General features: G+C 45.5%; 1 protein-coding gene across 1 annotated transcript in view; it reads right to left on the reverse strand.

Moving 5' to 3' along the window:
• Positions 1 to 2053: 2053 nt before the first annotated feature.
• Positions 2054 to 24425, reverse strand: part of LOC147639820 (cell division topological specificity factor homolog, chloroplastic-like) — a 41858-nt gene continuing 19486 nt past the window's right edge. The window contains exon 2 of the mRNA XM_086774422.1: positions 2054 to 3042. Within this exon, the coding sequence (XP_086630548.1) occupies positions 2488 to 3042 (555 nt within the window). The 3' untranslated portion in view covers positions 2054 to 2487. The remainder of the gene's footprint in view (positions 3043 to 24425) is intronic.

Here is a 24425-nt window from a genome sequence, read left to right on the forward strand (position 1 = left end):
AAGTCCGATGCTTATGATATGATGTTTGATAGTTCTGTAAGAACCTTGCATGAGCATGTTGTACAAAATATAGCATACTTGCATTATTGTTTGATTTTCCTACTTGTCATATTCTCTTGTATGATGAGAATGAATGGAATCAATGCTATTTCAGTTTTTGAATTTGTGTCCATGCGGGTTCTTATGCTATGTGTTACCCCCTTGGGCTCGATAACAGAATTTTGAGACCCAAGTGGAGGCAACCCATGCATGTCAAGTGGTCCTGGATCCAAGGTAGAGGCGGCGGGCCAAGGCTTTATTGGTGGTATCAGAGTTAGAAAAAGAATGATGTAGCTAAGAATATTGATTGTTGTCTTTTAAGAATGACAGCTAGAAGATCGAGTGATTTCTTTCTAGAAGGCCTTTACAATGAGTGGATAAATGACTTGCAAGCAAGGGACCGTATCCATACTGTCCAATAGATCTTGGAGCACAAAGCAAAGATACTAGGGGATAATGAGTGGACTGGTTGGACCCGTATTTGGAATGACCAGTATTGTTAAGATCCCTATTGGAGATATAGAAATGCTTGTTCAGAACATCACTATCTATCATGAACTAGAAGAGGTTGGACTCGTAGGTTATAACTAGGTTGTATACATTGACAATGCCCCAGAGAATATCTTTTTCCGAGCTCACACACCTCCTCCCCGTCCATAAGATAGTTATCCTTGAGAAGATTAGGAGACTACATGGTCTCAAGAATTTTTAATAAGACTTGGGAAGGAAATTCTTGTATATACATAAGCTTTCTAAGCATGGGCAGGTCAAGATTAGCAACCTGGGAGTGTTCAAGCTCGCTAGTGGGAGGCCCTTAAGGGAAGCAACCCCTTGGTGATGATGCTCCCTGCCTGGGTCGACCCCATAGTGCGGGAGCATGGTGACCAACGTACTAGCCTAGAGTTGGGTGGGCCGGATGAATCCAATGCTTTCCTTTTCCAAATGATATGATGTTTGAAAGTTCTTGTAAGAACCTTGCATGAGCATATTGTACAAAATATAGCATATTTGCATTGTTGTTTGATTGTATTCTCTTGTATGACGAGAATGAATGGAATCAATGCTATTTAAGTTTTTTAATTTGTATCCATGCTGGTTCTTATGATGTGTTACTCTATCGAGGCAGTCTAATTTCAATTTTTGGGTGCCTTTTTTTTCACATCTCAACCGTATAGAAAGAGGAGCGTCCATGATGCTCTCACACATTCAAGAGGATCCATCTTACTTGTATTTTATACAACATGGAATGGAACGTCTCACAGTCAAGGCCTCGAGGAAAATAAAACCGAGGAACACCAAGAGTTGAAGTCCCTAATGTGTGTTGACTCCACATGGATGACACACTACCTTGCTCACCGGAAGGTGGCCGCAACAACTTTGGTTATGAGACATCTCAAAAAGGAGAGATCAAAGAAACAAGTTACACTTCTGCACTCCAATTTGTGGTACAAGTTCCAAGACACTTTTCAAACTGAAACATGCTAATATTTGTCTCTTCTAAGCTTAGTGGATGCAATCTCGTTTCTTTGAGAGGAATCACCAACTTCTTCGGCTTGGGACAAAACAAAGGTAACATTCACCTTTGAGAAGACATTGAAGGGGAATTTATTATTTGTTACCATGTGTGCGTTCAAATTCCTGACCTTCAAGTGAACATTGAGGAGGGGGTCGGTAGAAAGAAATTGATTCTCCACCCTCATATAGCTAGCCCATGTTTGTGAAGAGAAATGATTTGGCAACCCAATGAACCACACCGGTTCACGTTTTGTTGATGATCAATGGCAACTTAGCCAGATTTTGGAGCAGGCTCACATTCAATGCAAAAACACTAAAATCATTTTGGGAGCCTCAGATCACGCCTTTTGGAGAAGCTGTGGAGTTTTATGCAGTTTTGGCAGAGTACAAGAGCAAGTTAACTGATTTGGAGTTTCATTAATGGTGCTCAATTGCTACCACCACCCCTACATAATGAAAAAGTGGGTGGCAGATAACATAGTTAAAGTACCTGTAATTCCCAAAGTGTGAAGCTTTTGCTGGTTGGTATTATGCTGTGGGACGAAACATCTTAGTAGAGCACAGCTTCCATACTTACAAAAACTCTATCAATTCCAATATGCTTGTGGAGTTGCTTCTTTGGCTAAGAAAATGGTTGGGTGGTGATTTCATGTCCTAAAAACCTTAAGAAGCATGTTCAATTACAACAATCCTAGGACTTGTTAAGTTCCTACTGTTCCCATAACTCATAGAACTTCTCAGCAAAGAACAAATATTTGAAAAAGCTTACGTATGTACAGTCAGAGAGGCATACATGGCACATCATACACACGATAGGTTTTGTTTCTTTAAAAAAACTTGCTCCAGTCTCTGCGAGTCACAGAGGGCCAAGAAAACAGTACCATACTTAAAAGCAACAGTTTCCACCTCAGTGCTCATACAAAGGGAGAGCATCTACTCTCTGTCTATATGATCAGGATACTCAAACCTCACATCCAATGTTCTCATCTGTCCAAGTGCATCCCTGTAATTCATGTTTCTAAGGGCTTCATTGTAATCTTGAAACTGAGGCTTCACCCGACGGACAGGCACAATCACTGAGTAGAGTGTTCCAAGGGCTGGATCGGCAGAAACATTTAGCTGCACTTTCTCCTCTGATTCGATCTCCACAAAGCTTGAAAGTGCCCCCACCACATTGTCCACAATCTTCCTTTTCGCCTCATCACTGATGGCACACCTATCTGAAATCAATATCATCTTGAGCCTCTGCTTGGCTATCTCAGCATTTGAGACAGGTTTGGGCCTTGAAGGAAAAAGGACACACCATGCTTGCACCAGCCTCTCAAAGAAGCCCGGATCCTTACTCTCCTGAGAGTACTTATGAAAAGTAAAACTCGAGACATTTCTATCATTTGAGTGAGCTTGGCACTTGATGTGTCCATTAGAATGTGTGCCTGAAAAAAACTTTTCACTGGCTGCTGGCTGTTTAGAAAATTCTCTTCCTGCAAGCTGCCAAGACAACAAGATTAAAATGGTGGCAAAGAAATTGTCATAAAAAGTTTAATTAAAATTATCAAGTCCTAAATTATCAAGAAAATCTAATGGCAACTTGTTTAGGGTCATGGCCTTTAGCCATCATGGTCGTGGGTCCACATCACTCAAGCTAAACACATCAGAGTTGCCAATCAAATTTTCTGTAAGGGCTGATATGTCAATCAGAGGAATAATGTATGTGACGTTATTTCGTCCAGATCTGCCCATGTGGTGCCTCCTCCACAACCATGACAGAATGGAATGGTTGTACGTCATGTGTATTTTTTAAAGCTAGTGCTTCTTTTCGGCAACTGTTTGCCTCTCTTCAGGACTCCTCCATGGCAGCCGCTTTGACTGGCCACCTCAATTCCCCTCTTTCAGCAGCTGAACCTAGCTCCTCTTCTTATCAGTCACTTTATTAGAGGCCATCAGCCTTCTGTGCAGGAATTCAAGCAGCAGAACCACCCACAGCCACCTTCCAGCTCACCCGCAAGCTGCTTTACTCTGCCAACAGGGCTGCATCACCACTACCCAGTTCATCAGCTGCGGCTACATCCGGTCCAAGTTTGACTTTAGGCTTTAGTGTAGTGTCCACTTGAGAAGCTCCATCAAATTAACAATGCCATGGGCGCTTTGCTAGATGGAAGCATGGTTTCTAAGTCAATATCACCCTTTTTCCATGGAGGTTGGATTCCCAGTTACAATCTACTTCCCTGACCTACCCAAGTAATACCTGTCACGATTGTGACTTAATCTCTCTAATTACTATTAATCATTGAAAGGACACCAGTGAAGGGTCACACCCTATCACATGGATCATCACCAAAGGACACGTCTATTCAGAGAGACATCTATTGATCAAAGGACACACCTCTACGTCCAAAAGACATGGCTACCCTTACACTAAGACCTTGTGTCTCAATGCAACACAACATAGCTTTCTGCTCTAAGCATCTTTACTTTCAGTGTTATATCTCTAATCATGTCTTATAAATCACTAATAGGCTGAGAAGTCCTCACAATGGTATCAGAGTAGACAAACTCCAACCTGTAAGATGTCCACAACCAAGCCCTAACCCTGAAAATCATAAAACCCAAGCCTTAACCCTAAAATTAGCCTTAGCAAGGTTTGTATGGAAGAGCGGGAAAATTGCCCCATTCAATTATTGCCCCTTTGCCCATTTTTCCTGATTTTGCCTTGTCTCCCAAATATGGGGTAGCTTCTTCTACACACAAAAAACATGATGGAAGCGCTTTCAGGTTACCCAAGTGCCCACAGGCAGATGATCCGGTTCCTTCTTCACCCTCTTCTCGCTTGCGATTTGCACAAACAGCACCTTCTAGGCTGAACTGGTACGTTCACAAGACACTTTGTTTCCTTCTAAAGAGCCACAGCTTTTCACCCAAAAAAAAAAAGTGAATGTTTTATAACATTAAGGCTTAGCCTTCTATGATTAAAACAAGGCTTAACTGTTAGAAGTCATCTCCTCTCCAGTTTTATACACCAGGGCCTTCGTTGTGGGTGTGCCCGCCCTTATGAGGTGTTTTATCATTTTTCCCCACTCCCCGCATTTTCCCCTTATTTTTCCCATTTTTTCTGCGGCCTGGGAGGCAGCCCTGAGTTGGCAGGAGGATCCATTTGCTGGCCGACTACATCAGGATGTGTGTACTCATGCTGGCCGACTGTACTTGACCAGACGTGGACCCTCAATGCTGGCCGACTGGTTGCAGTCGTGGAGTGCCTTTTTCAGCAGGCCAACTGCTCATGTGGGGGCATATAAATAGACCCCCAGCCCCATACCACTTGTGTATCATACCTGGGATTTTCTTGTGTATATAGAGCAGAGTTACACGCCTGCATCTCTCTCTCTTCTGCTGTTTTTTCTGCATGCGTTTTGCTCTAGTGTTCCCAGATCTGGTCATCATCTCCGCTGCGTATTCTGACATGGTATCAGAGCCTAGGCTCTAGATAGTTCTTGGGATTTGTGTGAGCAAGAGGGGGACTGTTGTGTGGCTGATTGGTGGACTGTTTTGGACTGTTCGGGAAGAGGAGAAGCAAGAGGACGGTGGGCTGATTTGCTGGACAGCCACTTGCAGGTATTAGTTCTTCTTTGTTCCCACCCACCCACCCTTTTCAGAGTACATCCCCGCAATGGCAGATCTGTTTGAGATGGCCGAGAGGCATGTGAAGATCCCGACACTCCCCACGTCTGTTCTGGAGTCTTACGACCTCGCAGATTTCGTCGTTGTTGGTGTTCCACGGCCGGAAGTAGAGGAAGGGGAGTTACCGTCAACCCGAAAGGACCGGGAGGCTCAGACACAAATGTGGGATCATGTCAATGCCAGGGTCCGTTCGTTTATCTTTCTCAACTGCACACCACAGGTAATCAATCATGTAAAGCATATGACGCTGGCCAGAGGTATATGGCAGCATTTGGCCTCTCTTCACAACAGGATATCACCCATGAAAAGGATTTCCTTGGAAGTACAGATGCGGGTTATGAGTCCTGCAAAGTCGTCGACGATGCGGGAGCATATTAACAAGTTGCAGGCTCTTCAGCAGGAAGTTCTTCAAGCTGGGAAGGAGATATCGTCAAAGGACATGGCCATCACGTTGCTGTCACATTTGTCCTCTTCGTACTCGGCATTTTACTCGTCTTTGATTACCAGTGGTAGGCTCAGCACCATCACGTGGGAGGAGCTTGTGCCCATGGTCCTGGACCAGGAGGAACGATTCATGAACCCTCCTCAGGGTGGAGGTTCGGAGGCCTTAACTGGCCAACGGTCAAAAGGCCGTAACTCGGGCAAAGGGAAGGCTTCGTCGGAGAAGTCTTCTGAGAAGAAATCCGACGCTGACCGCGAGAAACTAAAGGCAGAGAGGACCTGTAATGATTGTGGCGAGAAAGGCCACTATTGGAGGCAGTGTCCCAAGCGGAAGACCGAGAAGGGTGAAGATTCCTCAGCAACAATCATGAATACTCCGGCTTTTGTGCACCTCGAGGTGATGGACACCGATGTTTCATTTTCTTCAGGCAGGGAGGAGATTGGAGGACTCTCCGCAATGGATACTCGGGAGTGGATTCTCGATAGTGGTGCTTCTAGGCACATGACTCCTTCCCGTTCCGGTTTACAGGATCTCTGCAGGTGTTCTGGTCACATTCTTACTGGGGATACGTCCACTATCCCAGTTCACAGTGAGGGCAGGATGGAGATAGTTCCCAATGGCAGAGGGAAGCATTCCTCCCAGGTGTTGTATGTTCCGGCACTTGGTTTTCATCTGTTGTCAGTGCATCAGGTTTGCAAGACTGGCGTACGGGTGGAGTTTGATGAGCATTTTGTTGCTCTCCGGGACAAAGCAACAGGCCAGGTGGTTTGGGAAGGCGGAGTGGAGAATGGAGTTTACAAGCTTTCAGCACTCTCTCTCCCAGGTCCTCAGGGTTGTGATCAGTGGCAGTCTGGTAATGGCCACTTAAGTGTGGATACATTGCAGGTACAGGCTTTCTGGGACCAAATGGTGGATAGCTTACCACCAGTAGATGGCAGCAGTTGGCAGGAACTTTCCAATACTGATGTTGGTGGTTCTTGTGTTCGTGAGTCAGAGGAAATTGAACAGGTCACTTATGCTCTGATGTCTCGTCGTGTTCGGGACAAAGAACCTCCAGTAGATGAGGATGTTCTTTCCACGGGGACCTTTCGGAAAGCCAAGCAAGTGGCAGGTGATTACTTGCAGAAGGAGGTGGTTTCTCCAGGCTTTGTGGTTCCGGATTCAGGAGGGGTGGTTGACAGGTTTCAGAAGGCCTTGCGTGGTCTTCAAGAGGTTTCCAAGACTTGTTTGTGCACCGTAACAGGTGTTGATCCTTGTGAGCAGTGTAATGCCTTTTTGACTCAGAAGCTGTATGGTTCATTGATCTGGTTGATGGACACTGGATTGGACGGGAGCTTCCTGATGAGGCAGTTGAGCTCATGGTTGCAGATGACTCTTTGGGAGGCAGGATTGCGTTTCTTGTGGTTTCTGCGGCATGCGAAGGATCATGGACTCTTGTACACAGGAGGGGGATTGTTGGATGGAGTCCGACTCCACGGATGGAGTGACTCAGTTTGGGGAGGAGATCCGGACACGAGGAGATCTACTTCAGGCCCAGGAGCAGTTTTTCGGAGCAGTAAGAGGCAGTCATCTTTTGCCTTGTCACGGACAGAGGCAGAGTACCGGGCTGTTTGTGATGCTGCTTGTGAGGTGGTGAGGATGCAGAGATTGCATGGCAAGTTTGGGCTTCCACTGGAGGAACCCATGGTCATCCAGAGGCACTTTGTTCGTGAATAGATCGTTGCTGATGACATCTTGCTAGAGTTCTGTTCGACGGAGGACAGTACGGTGGACCTCTTCACGAAGTCACTATCTCAGGATTTGCTCAGGCGGCACCCCAGCTCCCAGTGGTTGGTTTCACACAGCCAGGAGCTGAGAGGGGGTGTTAGAAGTCATCTCCTGTCCAGTTTTATACACCAGGGCCTTTGTTGTGGGTGTGCCCGCCCTTATGAGGTGTTTTATCATTTTTCCCCACTCTCCGCATTTTTCCCTTATTTTCCCCATTTTTTCTGTGGCTTGGGAGGCAGCCTTGAGTTGGCAGGGGATCCATTTGCTGGCTGACTACATCAGGATGTGTGTACTGGTGCTGGCCGACTGTACTTGACCAGTCGTGGACCCTCAATGCGGGCCGACTGGTTGCATGCTGCTGGCCGACTTGATGCAATCGTGGAGTGCCTTTTTCAGCAGGCCGATTGCTCATGTGGGGGCATATAAATAGGCCCCCAGCCCATACCACTTGTGTATCATACCCGGGATTTTCTTGTGTATATAGAGCAGAGTTACACGCCTACATCTCTCTCTCTCGTGCTGTTTTTTTCTGCATGCGTTTTGCTCTAGTGTTCCCAGATCTGGTCATCATCTCCGCTGCGTATTCTGATATTAACTTCTTAGCCTTATTAAAAAGGCTTTACGTTTCACTTTCCAGCCATGTAGGCCAGCCCTGTTCAGCCTGTACCAGCCCGGCCAGCCCCCATGCCAAACAAGAAAAAAACAGCCAGCGCAAACACACACAAGCAAAAGACACCAGCCCGAACTGCCATCACAAAAGATGAAGACCCCAGCCTTCTATAACATTAAGGCTTAGCCTTCTAACATTAAAACAGCTTCACCTCTTAGCCTTATTAAAAAGGCTTTACGTTTCACTTTCCAGGCACATAGGCCAGCCCTGTTCAGCTTGCCAGCCCGCATGCAAAACCAAAAAAATGGCCAGCACAAACACACAAGCAAAGGACGCCAACCTGACCTGTCATTGCCGTGTGCTAACAAAAAAACACGACAACCCCAGCCTCACCTGCAACCAGCGAACATTTTAAAAAAAACTGGCATTCCTCACCTGAAATTGGAAATAGAGTTCCCTGTTTCCCCCACTGTGACATGCACAGCACAGATTTCCTCACGTGAGTTAATCATCCCCTCACCTAAGAACCTCCCATGGCTGAGTTCCCTCCTTCACCCGGATAAAACAACCTTCACTCAATGAATCGAGTTCTCGGGACATTCAGGACAGTGCAACACCTGCCAACAGAAGGGGCATTAGGCAATGTTAGCACATTCATCCCCAGTTTCTGCTCATATATGGTGTTCCTTTTGGTCCCTTTTCATAGCCCTTGATTGTGTATATATATACCTAGATGAATCCAGGAACATGCCCAAATTAATGGGCCGAACTCCCGATCCAATGAATGCACATGTAGAGGATCTAACTAATTACAATGAACGTGACCAATCCTCCAGGTGGAGATGCAAATATTGTGGTAACATTTATACAAGGAAGGCTACCTGTATCAGGGTTAAAGGGAAAGGGCATTGCTACATGCCCTAGCGTGCCCAAAGATGTGGTGAATCAGGTACGAGCACAGATGGCTGCAAAGTCTCAAGATGAGGGAGAGGAGTTGTCAGGCAGTGGTCAAGGTGTGACCAAAAGGACAAAGGATCAAGAAGAGGAAAGTGAAGGATCGGGTCAAGCTGGGCAAGATGTGGCTTCAAGTTCGGTGCACATGCAAATGCCTGTTAGTGGCGCACCGTCACGTCCACCTAAGTTGCACATGGTGAATGCATTGAAGAGAGGGAGTGTGAAAGCAGGCATCCAAAAGCAAGCTGTGGCAGCAGCTACCAGGGAGATAACCAAATTGTTCATTCAATGTGTATTATCCTTCCACATATTGAAGACAAAGCGATGGGAAAGTTGCATGAGGGCAGTGAGCCGCATCGGCTATGAGTGGGAGGGACCTTCATACGAGGCCTTGCGCACTCGTGAGCTTAGGAGAGAGCGTATGCAGGTAGAGGAAGACATACAACCCCTTAGAGCTACATGGGAGAAATATGGATGCACACTTCTATGTTGTTTCACGCGCATGGTTTGAGATGAATGAGGTGAAAGAAAGACGGCCCAAATATGTGAAGTTTGAAACCACTATAATGGGAGATGAAGCCTTTTGGAAGAAGGCTGAAGTGTTGGTGAGGATTCTACAGCCATTCTACAGTGTCTTACGCATCACCGCCGATATGGAGAGCAACACACTTGGCTTATTGTATGAGTATATGGACAAGATTGGTAAATGCATTAACAAGGCACAAGGCTTGGAAGAAGATGAGTAAGTACATTACTACATTGACTAGGAAGTTGTATCATTTATGCATAACACACCTAATGAATTTTAATGTTTTATGTATAATGTTTTAATGAATCAATTAGGGTGACAGATCTTCGTAATGCGTGGCTCACTCGATGGGAATGGTTTCATAGACCAATTCATGCTGCTGCACACATCCTCCATCCTCTATGGAGAAATGACAAGCAATTCTTATGTGAGGAGTGGATGGCTGGAGGGAGTACATCGATGATTTAACTGGTGGAGATATGCAGCAGTTGAGGATATTAGAGCAAGAGCGCCTACACTTTCGGAATGCCACACGAAAACACTTTGGGTCCCCCACTGCTCGCCTACGAGAGTGCCAACTTGAGCCTATGTCATGGTGGGAGAAATATGGCGTTGGTGCTTCCCATCTGGTAGGATCTTTGTTGCAACTTACCTGTGATCCTAATTTCCTAAAGTGATGGAGTGTTAGTAAATTTTCCTCAACTTCTTGAATCTTCATTTATTATAGTAGCTTCTAAGTTCTTCTAATTTTTGAATGGCAGAGAAGCATTGCCATGAGAGTTCTCTCACAAGACTGCAGCTCGGGTCCTTGTGAAAGAAACTGGAGTACTTGGGCTCTCTTTCACACAAAGAAGAGGAACAGATTATCTACCGCTCAGCTGGAGTGTTTACTGCATTGAGCCTCACCAAGTGAATGTCGACTTAATCGACATCCAGAAGGTGAAGAGCGAGACATTTATGCTATGCTCTACGAGGAGGCCATGCAGTCGATTCGCACCACACGAAGCCATTCGAGAGTGAGAGCCCGAGTTCAGGCCATGACCAGTTCATCAGCAACGAGATCTAGTGCTCGAGCTGACACGAGTCAGGGTGTTGCAGCAACACAGATAGAGAAGGCAGATCTAGATGATTCAGATGATTTGGGTGATACATCTACTTATGCTACAGATTCAGAGGCTGAGGTATCTGATCATGATGTTGAGATGGATGTGTAGACTCTAGAGTGTCAGTCTTCAGTCTTGACATTATTTTATTTCATTTATACTTGGCACTTGTGATTGGAATTTGGCATTTTGATTAGACTTTGATCATGGATCATGGATGGTGGATTATGTTACTTGTCTCTTAGCTCTAGCCTCTAGAGTTTGAGTTCTTCAATTATCATTCTTTCGATTTTTAAACTTTACAATGTATATGAATGGTTAATGTTGAATGGTCATTGGTAAATCAATATTAAAGTCAATGAAGATGCACCTTCTCCTAATGCGAGAACTTACAAGGACTTGAAATCTGTGGTTCCTCGGTCATTGTTTTCATGCACAAGGTTAACTTTTATACATGAAATCTGTGGTTCCAACATCCTAGGCTTAAAAACTATAGATACAGGCCATAATTACAGCTTTAAAAAATTAATGAATAAAAAACTTCTCCAAAAATAAAAAAACGTTTTTAAAAGTATAAAACTCGTATAAAACTTCCCGTTTTAAAAACGCCTGGCAACTATGACTCCACACACACACACACACACACACACACACACACATAAGAGCATATATTCACACAAAGCCCTTCATACTGAGTTTCTGTCAAACCTGCACCCCATTTTTGTACATTTTTCTGGGATTTTTCCCATGTCGGGTGCTTTTTTCCCAGTCGGCCAGCCTCTCTTACCTATAAATAGGTGGGATGGCCTCTCACTTTCCTTTTGCTCCCTCACTTATGAGACTCTTCTTGTCTCTTGCTTGGGACTGTATCACTTCAGTATATTCAGCATAGTTGCTTCATATCTCTCTCTCTTGCACTCTCAGCTCAACACACTCTAGTGCTTGTTTGCTTCCGCTCTGTGCACTCATTCATGGTATCATCGCTCCCAGTTCAGCATTAACTTTCTGCCTCAGATTTGCCTCAGTTTTCAGCACCTTCAAATCTGCGTTTTCTTCTCAGTTCTGCTGCTGGTCAGCTGGCTTCTTCCGACGCCTCTCCACTACAGATTCAGGTCTTCCCTTATTGGTTTGATCTCTGAGATTCCCTTCTTCACCTATCTGCTGCTCCTTTTCAGGGCTGCAGCATCTACCTTGCTGTGTTTTCTTCCCTACAGGTGGCTCTTGCAGTTTTTGGTATTCTAAGTTGAGGATTGGTGGCTTCTAGTACCTGTGGTGGACACTCCTTCTGAGATTGTGCATTTTTCTGAGATTAAGCCCAAGCTTTTGTGATGGCTGCCCTGACTACACTTCATATGTTCTCTGAGTCTGCAAAGTTGGATGGTTCCAACTACACTTTGTGGAAGGTGAAGGTGAAATCAGCCTTGCAAATGATCGTCGTGTTTTCTCTTTTCTAATGTTGAATTATCAGGATTCTGTTCTCTCTCATGTGCGTACAGCAAACGCTGCACATGAAGTTTGGAAGGCATTTGCAGATCTTTACGAGATTAAGTATCCGGGACGGATTTTGGCTTTGGAAAAGTAGCTTATGAGCTTGTCAGTTTCTGCCTTTCCATCTTTATTTGCTTTCATCTTGAAGATGAAAGATCTCCGAGACAAGCTTACTGTTTTCTCTTTTTTGATGTTGAATTATCAGGATTCTGTTCTCTCTCATGTGCGTACAGCAGACGCTGCACATGAAGTTTGGAAGGCATTTGCAAATCTTTACAAGATTAAGTATCCGGGACGGATTTTGGCTTTGGAAAAGCAGCTTATGAACTTTCCATCTTTATCTTTATCTACCTTCCATCTTTATCTTTATCTACCTTCCATCTTTATCTACTTCCATCTCGAAAATGAAAGATCTTCGAGACGAGCTTGCTGTTTGTGGCAAGGATATCTCTGCCTATCCATCTTTATCTGCTTTCATCTCGAAGGTGAAAGATCTCCGAGACGAGCTTGCTGTTTGTGGCAAGGATATCTCTACAGAGGATATGGCTATTCAACTTCTCTCCAAGCTTCCAGAGAGGTTATTTTCAGTTTCTTGTTTCTTCTCCTCGTCCTGTTCCAGTTACTTGGGAGGAAGTTCTCCCCTCCATTATGCAAATTGAGTCTCGCTTCGAGGAGCGGACCGGCACCTATGGAGGTTTTGATGAAGCTTTGGTTACACAAGACAAAGGGAAGAATCAACAGAAGAAAGAGAAAGGGGGTTCTGACAAGAACTCCAATGATAAAGACAAAGACAAAAGCAGATCTTGTCATGACCCTGTGAAAGTGGAACAGCACAAGTGTGGGCATGGTATTTGGTGAGCAAGATAAATATTTAATGATTCACATTTGGGTTCCTGGACAAATAGAAATATGGTGGACATCCTCAAGTGTGAAGGGGGACCAAGGACATTAATATTTTTAATGTTTTAACCTTGGGTGGCCCCTAGGCATAAGTGACCCTTAGTAAGTTGATAAACTTTAGAAAGGGGCACTAGGATATTTTTGGGGAAAAGGGGCAACTCCACTTTGGGAGTTACACGCTTCTCTCTCTCTCTCTCTCTCTCTCTCTCTCTCTCTCTCTCTCTCTCTCTCTCTCTCTCTCTCTCTCGTTTTTGGAGGAGTTGTGGAAGCTAGCTGCAGAGGGTGTATTTTTGCTGGTTTTTGCTATGTACAGATCAGACCGTACAAAACTGGCCGTACAGACCACGTGGCTGCAGGCCGTACAAACCTGGTGACTGCAAGCCGTACAGAGCAGGTGGCGGCTGGTTCAAGCGGCGCTGGCGACCAGGGTACGGACAGCAGGTGGCTGCAGGTTCAGGCGGGTACTGTACGATACAGAATAACACACATGCGGGTACTGTACGGGCAGAATAACTGTCATGACCCTGTGTTTTTCTCTGGACAAGATGCAGATGTGCACGGGGACATGGTGGACAGTGTGACTGGCATCAGGTGGGAGTGAAGATGGAAGCCCATGTGTGGATAACCCCATGTGTGAAAGGGGGCAAAAAGATTTTAGCTTAAAAGGTTTAAAAACCTTTGTAATCATTTTAAAAAGCCCTTCATTAAAGAAAAACGTGGCCCTTATGCTATTTTGGGGCCACGTGTGCTTTTTGGGGAAAAGGAGGGGCTGCCAGGCAAAGCAGGCGCCTATCTTTTGTGGTGGGTGTGCTTTTCCAATCAGGGGTAGCTGTTGTGAGTTCTGGAAGAACAGGCCGTACAGCTTGCCCGTACTGATCTGTACGACAGCAGGTACAGGTACGACTGCTGCAAGTACAGCCGGCTGCAAGTACAGGCGGCGTTGATTCAGTCGATTGCTGCGCTGTGGTTGGCTGGTGCAGGTGAAGCCGTCAGGGAACTGTACAGCAGGTACAGGCGGCTGTACGACTGCTGACAGGCGGCTGGTTGTAGGTACAGATCTGTACCAGCTGGTACAATCGGGTACAGCCGGCGTACAGTTTCTGTCCAGCAGGTACAAGTGAGCCAGTTCAGGTCAGTTTGTACTGTTGCAGGCGGCGCATCACCAGGGTTCAGGCGGCGCATAAAAAGCTAGGCCATGTGTGCGCTTTTTGGAGAACGCCGTGTTTTTACAGAAGGCAGAGGTTAGTTTTCCATGAACATAGACATCATGTCGATGGCGTTCATCTGATGGAACTTTCAGCTTATCTTTGCTTTGGGTTCGGGACTGTTTTGGGACAGTTTATGGGCTGTTTTTGTTTGGTCGCAAATTCAGCTATGTGCTTGGGTTTTTGACTGCAAGTACAGGTCTTGTGGTTATGTTTCTTGGCATGGGAGTGATGCAAGCTCGTATGGCTGCGTGCTCATGGAGCAGATTGTTTTCTTCCTGCCAGAAAGGAACAGTGGGATCTACAGTTATGGGCATCTCTATGTTGCCAGATGTTTCATGAGGGAACAGGCAACTAGATGTATGGAAACATGACAGAAGTTTCAAAGGGAAACAGGCCTAAGGGTTTCATGTGGAAACAGGTCGTAGGTTTTCTCGAAGAGACATGTTTTTGGATTTCTCCAGGAGATAGGTCACATGCAGGCAGAAGGTACAGGAGTAGACACATGTTTGGTGTAGGATATATGGGTTGGGATTGTGTATCTGCGCCCAAATCCAGAGTGTGGTACCACGGACTACAAGCTAAATGAATAGGGAGACTGTTCAATGCATCCTTGCATAACATGTTTGCAAGTTAAAAAATCCTGTCTTTGCATGAACTATTTGATTGCATGCAAGATTTGTTTGTGTAGTTCACATGTAGGGGACGCCCTCTTGTGAACCGTGCGAGTGAAACTGTATTCTGACCTCGTTTGTGGGCTGTAGACAGGTGGTAAGTACACCACTTTACTCTTTTATGAGTTAAAGCAATGTATTCTTTGTTTTGCAGGTCCACACTTTAATAAGTGTGTCCGCCCAAGTTATAAGTGAGATTGGGCGTCCACACTTCATTAAAGCTCGGGCGGACAAACTATAAGTAAGAATAGACTAGAATTCCCTTCCGGTCGGCTAGGCGAGTGTCCAGGCACCCTTCCCACTAAATTTGTGTGGAAAAGGGATGGTTATGGACTGGGTGGCAGTATGAGGACCTGCCACCATGCTATTACTCATTTTGAAAATTACCTCTCTCTACACTCTCTCTCTAGAAATAGGCGCCCCCCTTCAAGAGAGCCTATTTTTGTTATTCTCTCTAACTTTTTGCTTGGTGAGAGTGCTGATTTTCATTCCCTCTTGCTCCCAGCTCCAATGGAAAGCTTGAAGATTCTTCCTTTCACAGTTAAGCCTCCAGTTGCTCACCTTTTCACTCTATCTCTCTCTTCTAAATGAATATGGAGTCTCCTAACCATTCTACCGCCCCCAAATTCTGTTGAAACCCTAATTTTCAGAAACCCTAATTCTGCAGAAACCCTAATTTCAGAAACCCTAATTTTGGAGGAAACCATACCAAGCTGTGCCCCTTACTCATAGGCATCTAAAGAGCCCAAAATGCCCAATTTTGGACTCATATAACCTGCTTAAAACCCTAAAAATCAGAAACCCTAATTTCAGCCGGAAGTGGAAAACGGTCACATTCAAGCTGTAGTCCGTCCGCACGGAGGTGGAGCTCGACATTGATCGTCCAATACTTGGTAAGAGCATTTTGCAAGCAATTTTCAATTTGAGATTCGAATGCTTTGTCAATATGGTCTCCTATGTCTCGGTCCTGGCACACACATGTGTATGTGTATGGATGCCAGTGGAGCATAGCTGCGTTTGACAAGCTTCAAGGAATCAAGGAACGAAGCTACTCTCAAGTGAAGCTATGGATTCCATCGTCTACGACAAATTTGTTTGCAATGCTGTTTTCATGATCATGGATGCACTTGAACAGTTTGGCATGTGAATGCCCGTGAGGCTTGTAACAGTTTTCCTTGATAATAAAATCTATTACAAGGGGGGTCGGCCCTTTCCGGCCCTAGTGCAGTGTGCAAAAATAAAATTCAGCTTCTTACTCTATTGTGTTGCGCCATTTAAAATTGTTTAATTATGTTAATAGCTTAAGTGTTTGCCAAGATTGTGCTTAACCCCGACCGGGGGAATCTCATTTGGTACAGCCTTGCTACTGACAAGACAGGGGACAGGGAATCCATGACAGAGATGGACAGTACCCTTGGAAGGTAGAGAGGGTTTGTACAGGTGTGTCGACTGTATGGTATGCTGTGCTGTGATACTCTTTTGAGAGACAGTTTGGGAGTCTGTGTTGTGATGCAAGAGCACTGGATGTGTCAGGGTGTGATGCTGTTCATAGTGTGAGAGGCTATGGATGGTTGTGGCAGCCTTGATCATGGGAGAAAGCTTCTGTATGCAGACTCAATGTGAGAGAGTCTTTCGATGTGAACAATGGCTGGATTTATTTGTGGATGCCGTGTGGACAGGAAGCCAGATGCAGGTTCTTTGCAGGCTTCAGGAGTTCTATTGGGACGGCTGAATTACCAGCTTTATATTGTAATCAAAGCTCTTATAATCAATTAAAGAAATACCGCAAGGGGCGCCACTGCGATTTGGGGCCAATCGGTGTCCGTGTACTATTTGCAAGAGCACTCTAGCTCCCCCTGTTTGTTTTCCTTTCTAGGTCCTCAATGGTGTTGAAGTGTTTTATGTGCGAGTGTTTGTTTCACCGCCCTTTGCTATCTGAAGGCCGGTTTACAAGGTTCCGTTTGCCGGGACACATCGTCGACTTTCTCAAGGAGGCGAGTCCGTGGTTGCTTTGGTCGGGACAATCGCCAACTTTCCTAAGGGGGCGAGCTCGTGGTTGTCTTATGAAAGTCACATCAAAAGCTTCAACATGAGGAAAGTGAAAAGGAAGTGCAGGACACAGTACAGGATTTTGTGTCTTTGCCTATATGAGGTGAAGAGCAAGAGCTGAAGATGAAGTTCAGGAGAAAAGACACCAAGGACAAGAAGTAGTCGGCCAGGAACAAGAAGCAGTTGAAGTGTTATGGTGCAGGAGATGCGTTGAAGGCTATGGCTTTCGACAGTTTGTCACCGGTGGTATCTTCATAGAGGCTTCATGGGTTCGGTAGACAGTTTCTTTCTATGTTTAGCAGTGGTGATCTACTATGCTTCATCGAGGACTTGTGCTTACCACTTGGGTGGAGTGCAAGCAGGTTTTGGGTGCCTGAGGATGTATCAGATGAGGCTCAAATGGAAGTGGAGGAACTTGACGAGGTTCTTATTCCTGAGCATATACTGGCACATAAAGGAAAGAAAGGTACAGGATAAGGTTTCCCCTCGCTATCCTGTGAAGTTCAAGAGCTGTTCACTGTTGGATACGAAGTGGATGGAGGAGGTTCACTGATGGATGCGAAGTGGATGGAGGAGGGTGACTTAGCAGATTCACCTCAGGTTTTGCAGCTTTATCTTGATGCCTATGAGTTGGAGTCGACTCTTGTTACGGCTCATTCAGGTTCAGCAGAGCATAGGTCTGGAGCATTGCCTGATGCTCAAGAGGGGGGTAGCACCTCCGCTCCCTTGTTGTTACAGACAGGCTCATTTGTTATCTAGGAGTCGCTTGGTGACATCTTTGTATTCACCCGAAGGTACTGAGGCTGACAGTACATCTGCTTATGGGACTTCTATGATATTGTGTACTAGTCACATGAGATGATGGTTGAGTATGGTTCACAGTCGCGCGCACCTGGAACTCAAACTGCAACTATGGATAACTCTATGGAGGACATAAGTCTTGCGAGCAGTCCTAGAGTTGGTTTGGTTCATGGAAATATGGATCGAACTTTGTTTGTGCATGTATGCATTCACTTTTTGTGGTAGAGGTATTTTTGTATTCTAGTGCCATTGGATCCTGGTACCATTGAGAATACATTGGGAAATACTCTGCATTGTGTCATGTGCTGCATGTATGTTGGTATGATACATCAAGTGCTTTATTATGTTCATGGATGCACCACTGGGTGTGACTCCTGCGGGATGGCCATGAGACATATGTGGGAAAGTACTTGGTAGATGTAGTGTTTGGATGCATTGAGTGCTTGCATATGCTCATGTTTTACCTTCAGTCGTGGGTCCTGCGGGATGCCCATGGGCGTAAGGCTTGCGAGCAGCCCTTAGACTGTTACTTTGGAGTAGGTAGAGCATTTTGAGGAGCATATTGTTTGCGAATGCATATGTGTGTCATGCATATGTTTGTCATATGTAGAATGATGCATGGTTTTGTATTTGGCTAACACAGTTAACGTGTTTCCATTTGGTTTTAGACTTTTGCTGTAGGTTCTGAAGGAACAAGCAAGAGGACAGTGTGGCTTATTGTGCAGGATGATTGTTCTATCATCCAGATGCATTGGCAGGCCATTGTTTTTGCCATATGGGGTATCTTTGCTCATGAGATGCTTTACTGTGCCATTGAGTGCAATCGAGGACGCTTGCCATTTTTCAAGAGGGGGGTATGTCATGACCCTGTGTTTTTCTCTGGACAAGATGCAGATGTGCACGGGGACATGGTGGACAGTGTGACTGGCATCAGGTGGGAGTGAAGATGGAAGCCCATGTGTGGATAACCCCATGTGTGAAAGGGGGCAAAAAGATTTTAGCTTAAAAGGTTTAAAAACCTTTGTAATCATTTTAAAAAGCCCTTCATTAAAGAAAAACGTGGCCCTTATGCTATTTTGGGGCCACGTGTGCTTTTTGGGGAAAAGGAGGGGCTGCCAGGCAAAGCAGGCGCCTATCTTTTGTGGTGGGTGTGCTTTTCCAATCAGGGGTAGCTGCTGTGAGTTCTGGAAGAACAGGCCGTACAGCTTGCCCGTACTGATCTGTACGACAGCAGGTACAGGTACGACTGCTGCAGGTACAGCCGGCTGCAAGTACAGGCGGCGTTGATTCAGTCGATTGCTGCGCTGTGGTTGGCTGGTGCAGGTGAAGCCGTCAGGGAGCTGTACAGCAGGTACAGGCGGCTGTACGACTGCTGACAGGCGGCTGGTTGTAGGTACAGATCTGTACCAGCTGGTACAGTCGGGTACAGCCGGCGTACAATTTCTGTCCAGCAGGTACAAGTGAGCCAGTTCAGGTCAGTTTTGTACTGTTGCAGGCGGCGCATCACCAGGGTTCAGGCGGCGCATAAAAAGCTAGGCCATGTGTGTGCTTTTTGGAGAACGCCGTGTTTTTACAGAAGGCAGAGGTTAGTTTTCCATGAACATAGACATCATGTCGATGGCGTTCATCTGATGGAACTTTCAGCTTATCTTTGCTTTGGGTTCGGGACTGTTTTGGGACAGTTTATGGGCTGTTTTTGTTTGGTCGCAAATTCAGCTATGTGCTTGGGTTTTTGACTGCAAGTACAGGTCTTGTGGTTATGTTTCTTGGCATGGGAGTGATGCAAGCTCGTATGGCTGCGTGCTCATGGAGCAGATTGTTTTCTTCCTGCCAGAAAGGAACAGTGGGATCTACAGTTATGGGCATCTCTATGTTGCCAGATGTTTCATGAGGGAACATGCAACTAGATGTATGGAAACATGACAGAAGTTTCAAAGGGAAACAGGCCTAAGGGTTTCATGTGGAAACAGGTCGTAGGTTTTCTCGAAGAGACATGTTTTTGGGTTTCTCCAGGAGATAGGTCACATGCAGGCAGAAGGTACAGGAGTAGACACATGTTTGGTACAGCCTTGCTACTGACAAGACAGGGGACAGGGAATCCATGACAGAGATGGACAGTACCCTTGGAAGGTAGAGAGGGTTTGTACAGGTGTGTCGACTGTATGGTATGCTGTGCTGTGATACTCTTTTGAGAGACAGTTTGGGAGTCTGTGTTGTGATGCAAGAGCACTGGATGTGTCAGGGTGTGATGCTGTTCATAGTGTGAGAGGCTATGGATGGTTGTGGCAGCCTTGATCATGGGAGAAAGCTTCTGTATGCAGACTCAATGTGAGAGAGTCTTTCGATGTGAACAATGGCTGGATTTATTTGTGGATGCCGTGTGGACAGGAAGCCAGATGCAGGTTCTTTGCAGGCTTCAGGAGTTCTATTGGGACGGCTGAATTACCAGCTTTATATTGTAATCAAAGCTCTTATAATCAATTAAAGAAATACCGCAAGGGGCGCCACTGCGATTTGGGGCCAATCGGTGTCCGTGTACTATTTGCAGGAGCACTCTAGCTCCCCCTGTTTGTTTTCCTTTCTAGGTCCTCAATGGTGTTGAAGTGTTTTATGTGCGAGTGTTTGTTTCACCGCCCTTTGCTATCTGAAGGCCGGTTTACAATAACACAGACGCTACAGGACATCTGACACAGGCCGGTACGACTGCTGACACAAGCAACAGTTGCACGTACATTACTGTACGGACTGGTACAGCCGGGTACTGCAGACCCGTACGGATAGTACTGGCGAGTACAGTCCTGTTCAGTCCCGAACAGTTGCAGGTGGCGTATCATAAGCTGAGGGCGGCGCATCATCAGAGTATAGTTGGTGCAGCAGTCAGGCAGCTGCAGGGAGAAAGGTACAAATAGGCTGTTGCAAGTACAGACTGGTACGATCAGTGCAGAACCAGTTTATGTCTGCTGCAGAGTTGTTTCATCTGGCCCTTTGTGAGAGGAAGGGTATGGCCCCTAGGCATAAGTGACCCTTAGTAAGTTGATAAACTTTTGAAAGGGGCACTAGGATATTTTTGGGGAAAAGGAGCAACTCCACTTTGGGAGTTACACGCTTCTCTCTTTTTTTTTCTTTTTTTTCTTTTTTTTGTGAAATGGTGTTTTATATTATATGTAAAAATGTACATCAGCCACATGGCTCACACAGAACCTATGGCCCCAAACAAAACCCCCACAAAAGATCTTTTAAAGGATCATGACCATGCAAACCTGTACACTAATAAGAAAGCCTCCTAGCCAAATAAGCATCCCAGATAAAAGCATCAAAGATGAGCCAACCGAGCCGCCGTAGACCATAACGAAATAACATCTGCATCCAGTAGCTGAGCTGAGAGAAGAGAAGAAAACTGCCAAAGCAGCAAACCGCGGATACGTAGAATGTGCCCATGTATTCCACACAAGGAATCAAAAATGAACCCATTCCGTGTATTCCAAATATGCCAAAGTCCTGTCCATCTAAGGAAATGGAATATCACAAGGTGACTGTCCGAAGTAATGACTTGAGGACAAATCCCAAATATCCACTGATGAGCCGAAACAGTAGACCTCTCTACTGCCTCCCAAACGCAAGAGACAAAAGACCAAATCTGACGGGCCACTAGACAACTCATGAACAGATGCATAACTGTTTCAGTGCATGTCGTGCAGAAGAAGCAAGAGGCCAATGTAATTTTACGACGGCTGAGCTGATCGCGTGTAGGTAACCCTCCCACCAACATCCTCCAAATGAAAACCTTACCTTGGTAAGGGAGTTTAGACTGCCAACCACGCATCAGAGTTTTCTGCCACCATGATTTAGACTTGTGCAATCCCCACACCTTATTGGCCTTGGCTGAAACCCAATCTTTCTCTGATACAAGCTTATGGTAGACTTGGTTAGTTGAGAGTGATATCAAGTCACCAGATTTACATAGTGTCCAATCAAGCCAAGGCTGATCTGCAGATGGCCGAGGCAATGGAGTAAAAGGCTCAACTGCATGCATGATGTCAACCCATAGTGGCTGAAATGTCCGAGGAACCCTAAAGTGCTGCCGAATACGACGAAACGAATATGGCCTCACGACCAGGTATCACAGCATCTCGGATTCTAACCAAGCCTAGCCTGACCATGCGGTTGAGTCGTATGCGTGAAGCATCTCTGTCTGGCCAAACAACGACACGCGACTCCACAAATGTTTGGAATTGCAAAGAGTTCAAAAGTAGTCTTTCATGACCAGGATCCCACCGAGCCAATAGTAGAACTTCATGCCAAGAAAGGAGAATATGCGATAAAATGTGTGATGAGCGAATACGGACAGGATGAGCCGCATTCACAATGTCCCACCATGAAGCTTGCACACATGTCCGCCCATGTGACAATCCCTCCAACTCAATCAACTCACAAGCCATGAATACCCAAGGCTGCTCCTGCAAACACATATCCTGAAAAAGCGCCCATCTACGCGCCACCATATGCAAGCGGACATCCAGTAAAGCAGCCCCACCCATTCTTTTGGGCGTCGTAATGTGATTCCAAGCTATCCATGGTTGACCCATAATATTTCCTTACCTCTTCCACAGCATAAACCGAATGGGAGCAACCAAACGGATGAGAGATTTGTGCGTCCAAGGTAGCAAAGGCAAAAATTAGGAAATCATGCTAAGCATAATAACCTGAGCTACCTTAATCCTCGCATGCATAGGCCACCCTTGAGCTTTCCAATACACAAATTTATCGGAGATCCGAGCAGAAATCCAAGCAAGAAGCGCTTGGGGGTCCACATCCACACCCACCGGATATCCAAGATGACGAACAATGTCTCCCACGGCCTTGCCACCCTAATGCCTCAAGATCAAATTCCGTGCATACAATGAGGGCTGATTTTGTTGAATTTATTTTCAGCCCAAAAGCCAATGCAAAATTATTCCAAGCTTCCATTGCTCGATCTATATTGGCTTTTTCGGCCCTGAGAAACATAAAAGTGTCATCCGCAAGGGCTTGAGCAACCAATTGCTTGCCATGAGGAACCACTTCACCATGCGATGCCATAGCATCTAGGCGAGATAACATAGAATGAGTGGCAATGGCAAAGAAAAGAGGGCTAAGAGGACAGCCCTGCCGGAGAGAACGGGTGAGAGAAATACCATCCGAAAGTCCTCCATTGAGCATAATCCGCGTAATAGAGCCAGAGCCAAGTAAATGCACCAAATTAGCCATTTTGGGACCAAAGCCCATGGCTGTCATTAACTGAGAAAGGAAAGACCAGCTGACATGATCAAAAGCTTTTTCAAGATCCAGCTGCACCATCACAATCTCTTGCTTCTTTGCCTTGGCATAATCCACTCCAATTTGAACATTAAGAATATTATGCAAAATATTCCTGCCATACACAAATCCATATTGATATGGATGAACAAGAGTAGGAAGCACCTTCTGCAAGCAATTGGCAAAAATCTTTGTAAAGATTTTATACATAATACCCATAAGTGAGATCGGGCACCATTGAGCCAAAGAAGTAGGCGAAGGGACTTTGGGCAACAAACGAAGTATGCCCACCTTCCAATCGGCATGCATATATCCCTCATCCCAAACCCTTTGACAAATAAGCGTCAAAGCCTCTGCAAGCTGATCAACATATTTTCGGAAAAACTCATTTGTCAAATCATCCCAACCAGGCTCTTTCCCATGGGAAGTTTGAAGAGAACAGCTTCCACTTCCCCTTGAGTAACAGGAGCATCAAGTTGAACCGCCACATCAGGGTCAACTTGATATCGTACTTCAGCAAACAATGACTCCCTTGCAGCCAGGACAGCCGGTGAGACATCCTCTCGAGGGGCAAGCAAATCTTCATAAAACCTGATGCAATGCTGAATAACCTCAGAAGGTTGAGTAACAAGGTTGCCTTTGGCATCCATCAACCTAACAATATTCTCACGCATATGTTTTTGATGCAACTTATCATAGAAGCAATGAGATTGACAGTTAGCATCCTGCAAAGCATCAAGACGTGCAAGTAGTTTAAAGCGAACATATTGTGCTTCCTGCACCCTAGATAGCTCCTTTTTCAGCCATTCTATGGCATCCACAACTTCAGCATCCATAGAGTCCGTAAACATGAACGCCTGCAAGCCCTTTAAAAGCGACTCAAGAAGAGCCACATGCTGTTTTTGTATAGAGGCATTAGCAAGACCATAATGCCACGCTAATTTCCGAGTGTTGGTAAGGAACACTGACCAAGCATGATAATCAGCCATGGACACTCTTGTGGAGAAATGTCGTATCAACTGACGCATATAAACATCAAAAACTTCATGCTCCAAAAAAGTGTGATTTAAGCGCAAAGGCAAGCGTCCTAACAAGCCTTTATATGCATCCACAGGATGATAGACCATTTCAAACACAAGCGGCCAATGATCTGACAAAACCTGTTGCTGATCAACCATCATAGTAATAACCTCTGGCAAAAAGAGATCTTGATGTAAAATATACATCCTATCCAATCTAGCATAAGTGCCCAGAAACTGTTGTGAGGCATAAGTGTAACCCCTTTCATCTGAATGCAACCAAGACCACATATCTTGTTTTAGCGATCTTGCTGCAAAAGCTTCCCACACCTTTCTCTCCGGGCCATCCATTACAGAATG

Source organism: Cibotium barometz, chromosome 3, assembly GCF_041138505.1.
Source record: "Cibotium barometz isolate CiBa-2024 chromosome 3, ASM4113850v1, whole genome shotgun sequence".
NCBI lineage: Eukaryota > Viridiplantae > Streptophyta > Polypodiopsida > Cyatheales > Cibotiaceae > Cibotium > Cibotium barometz.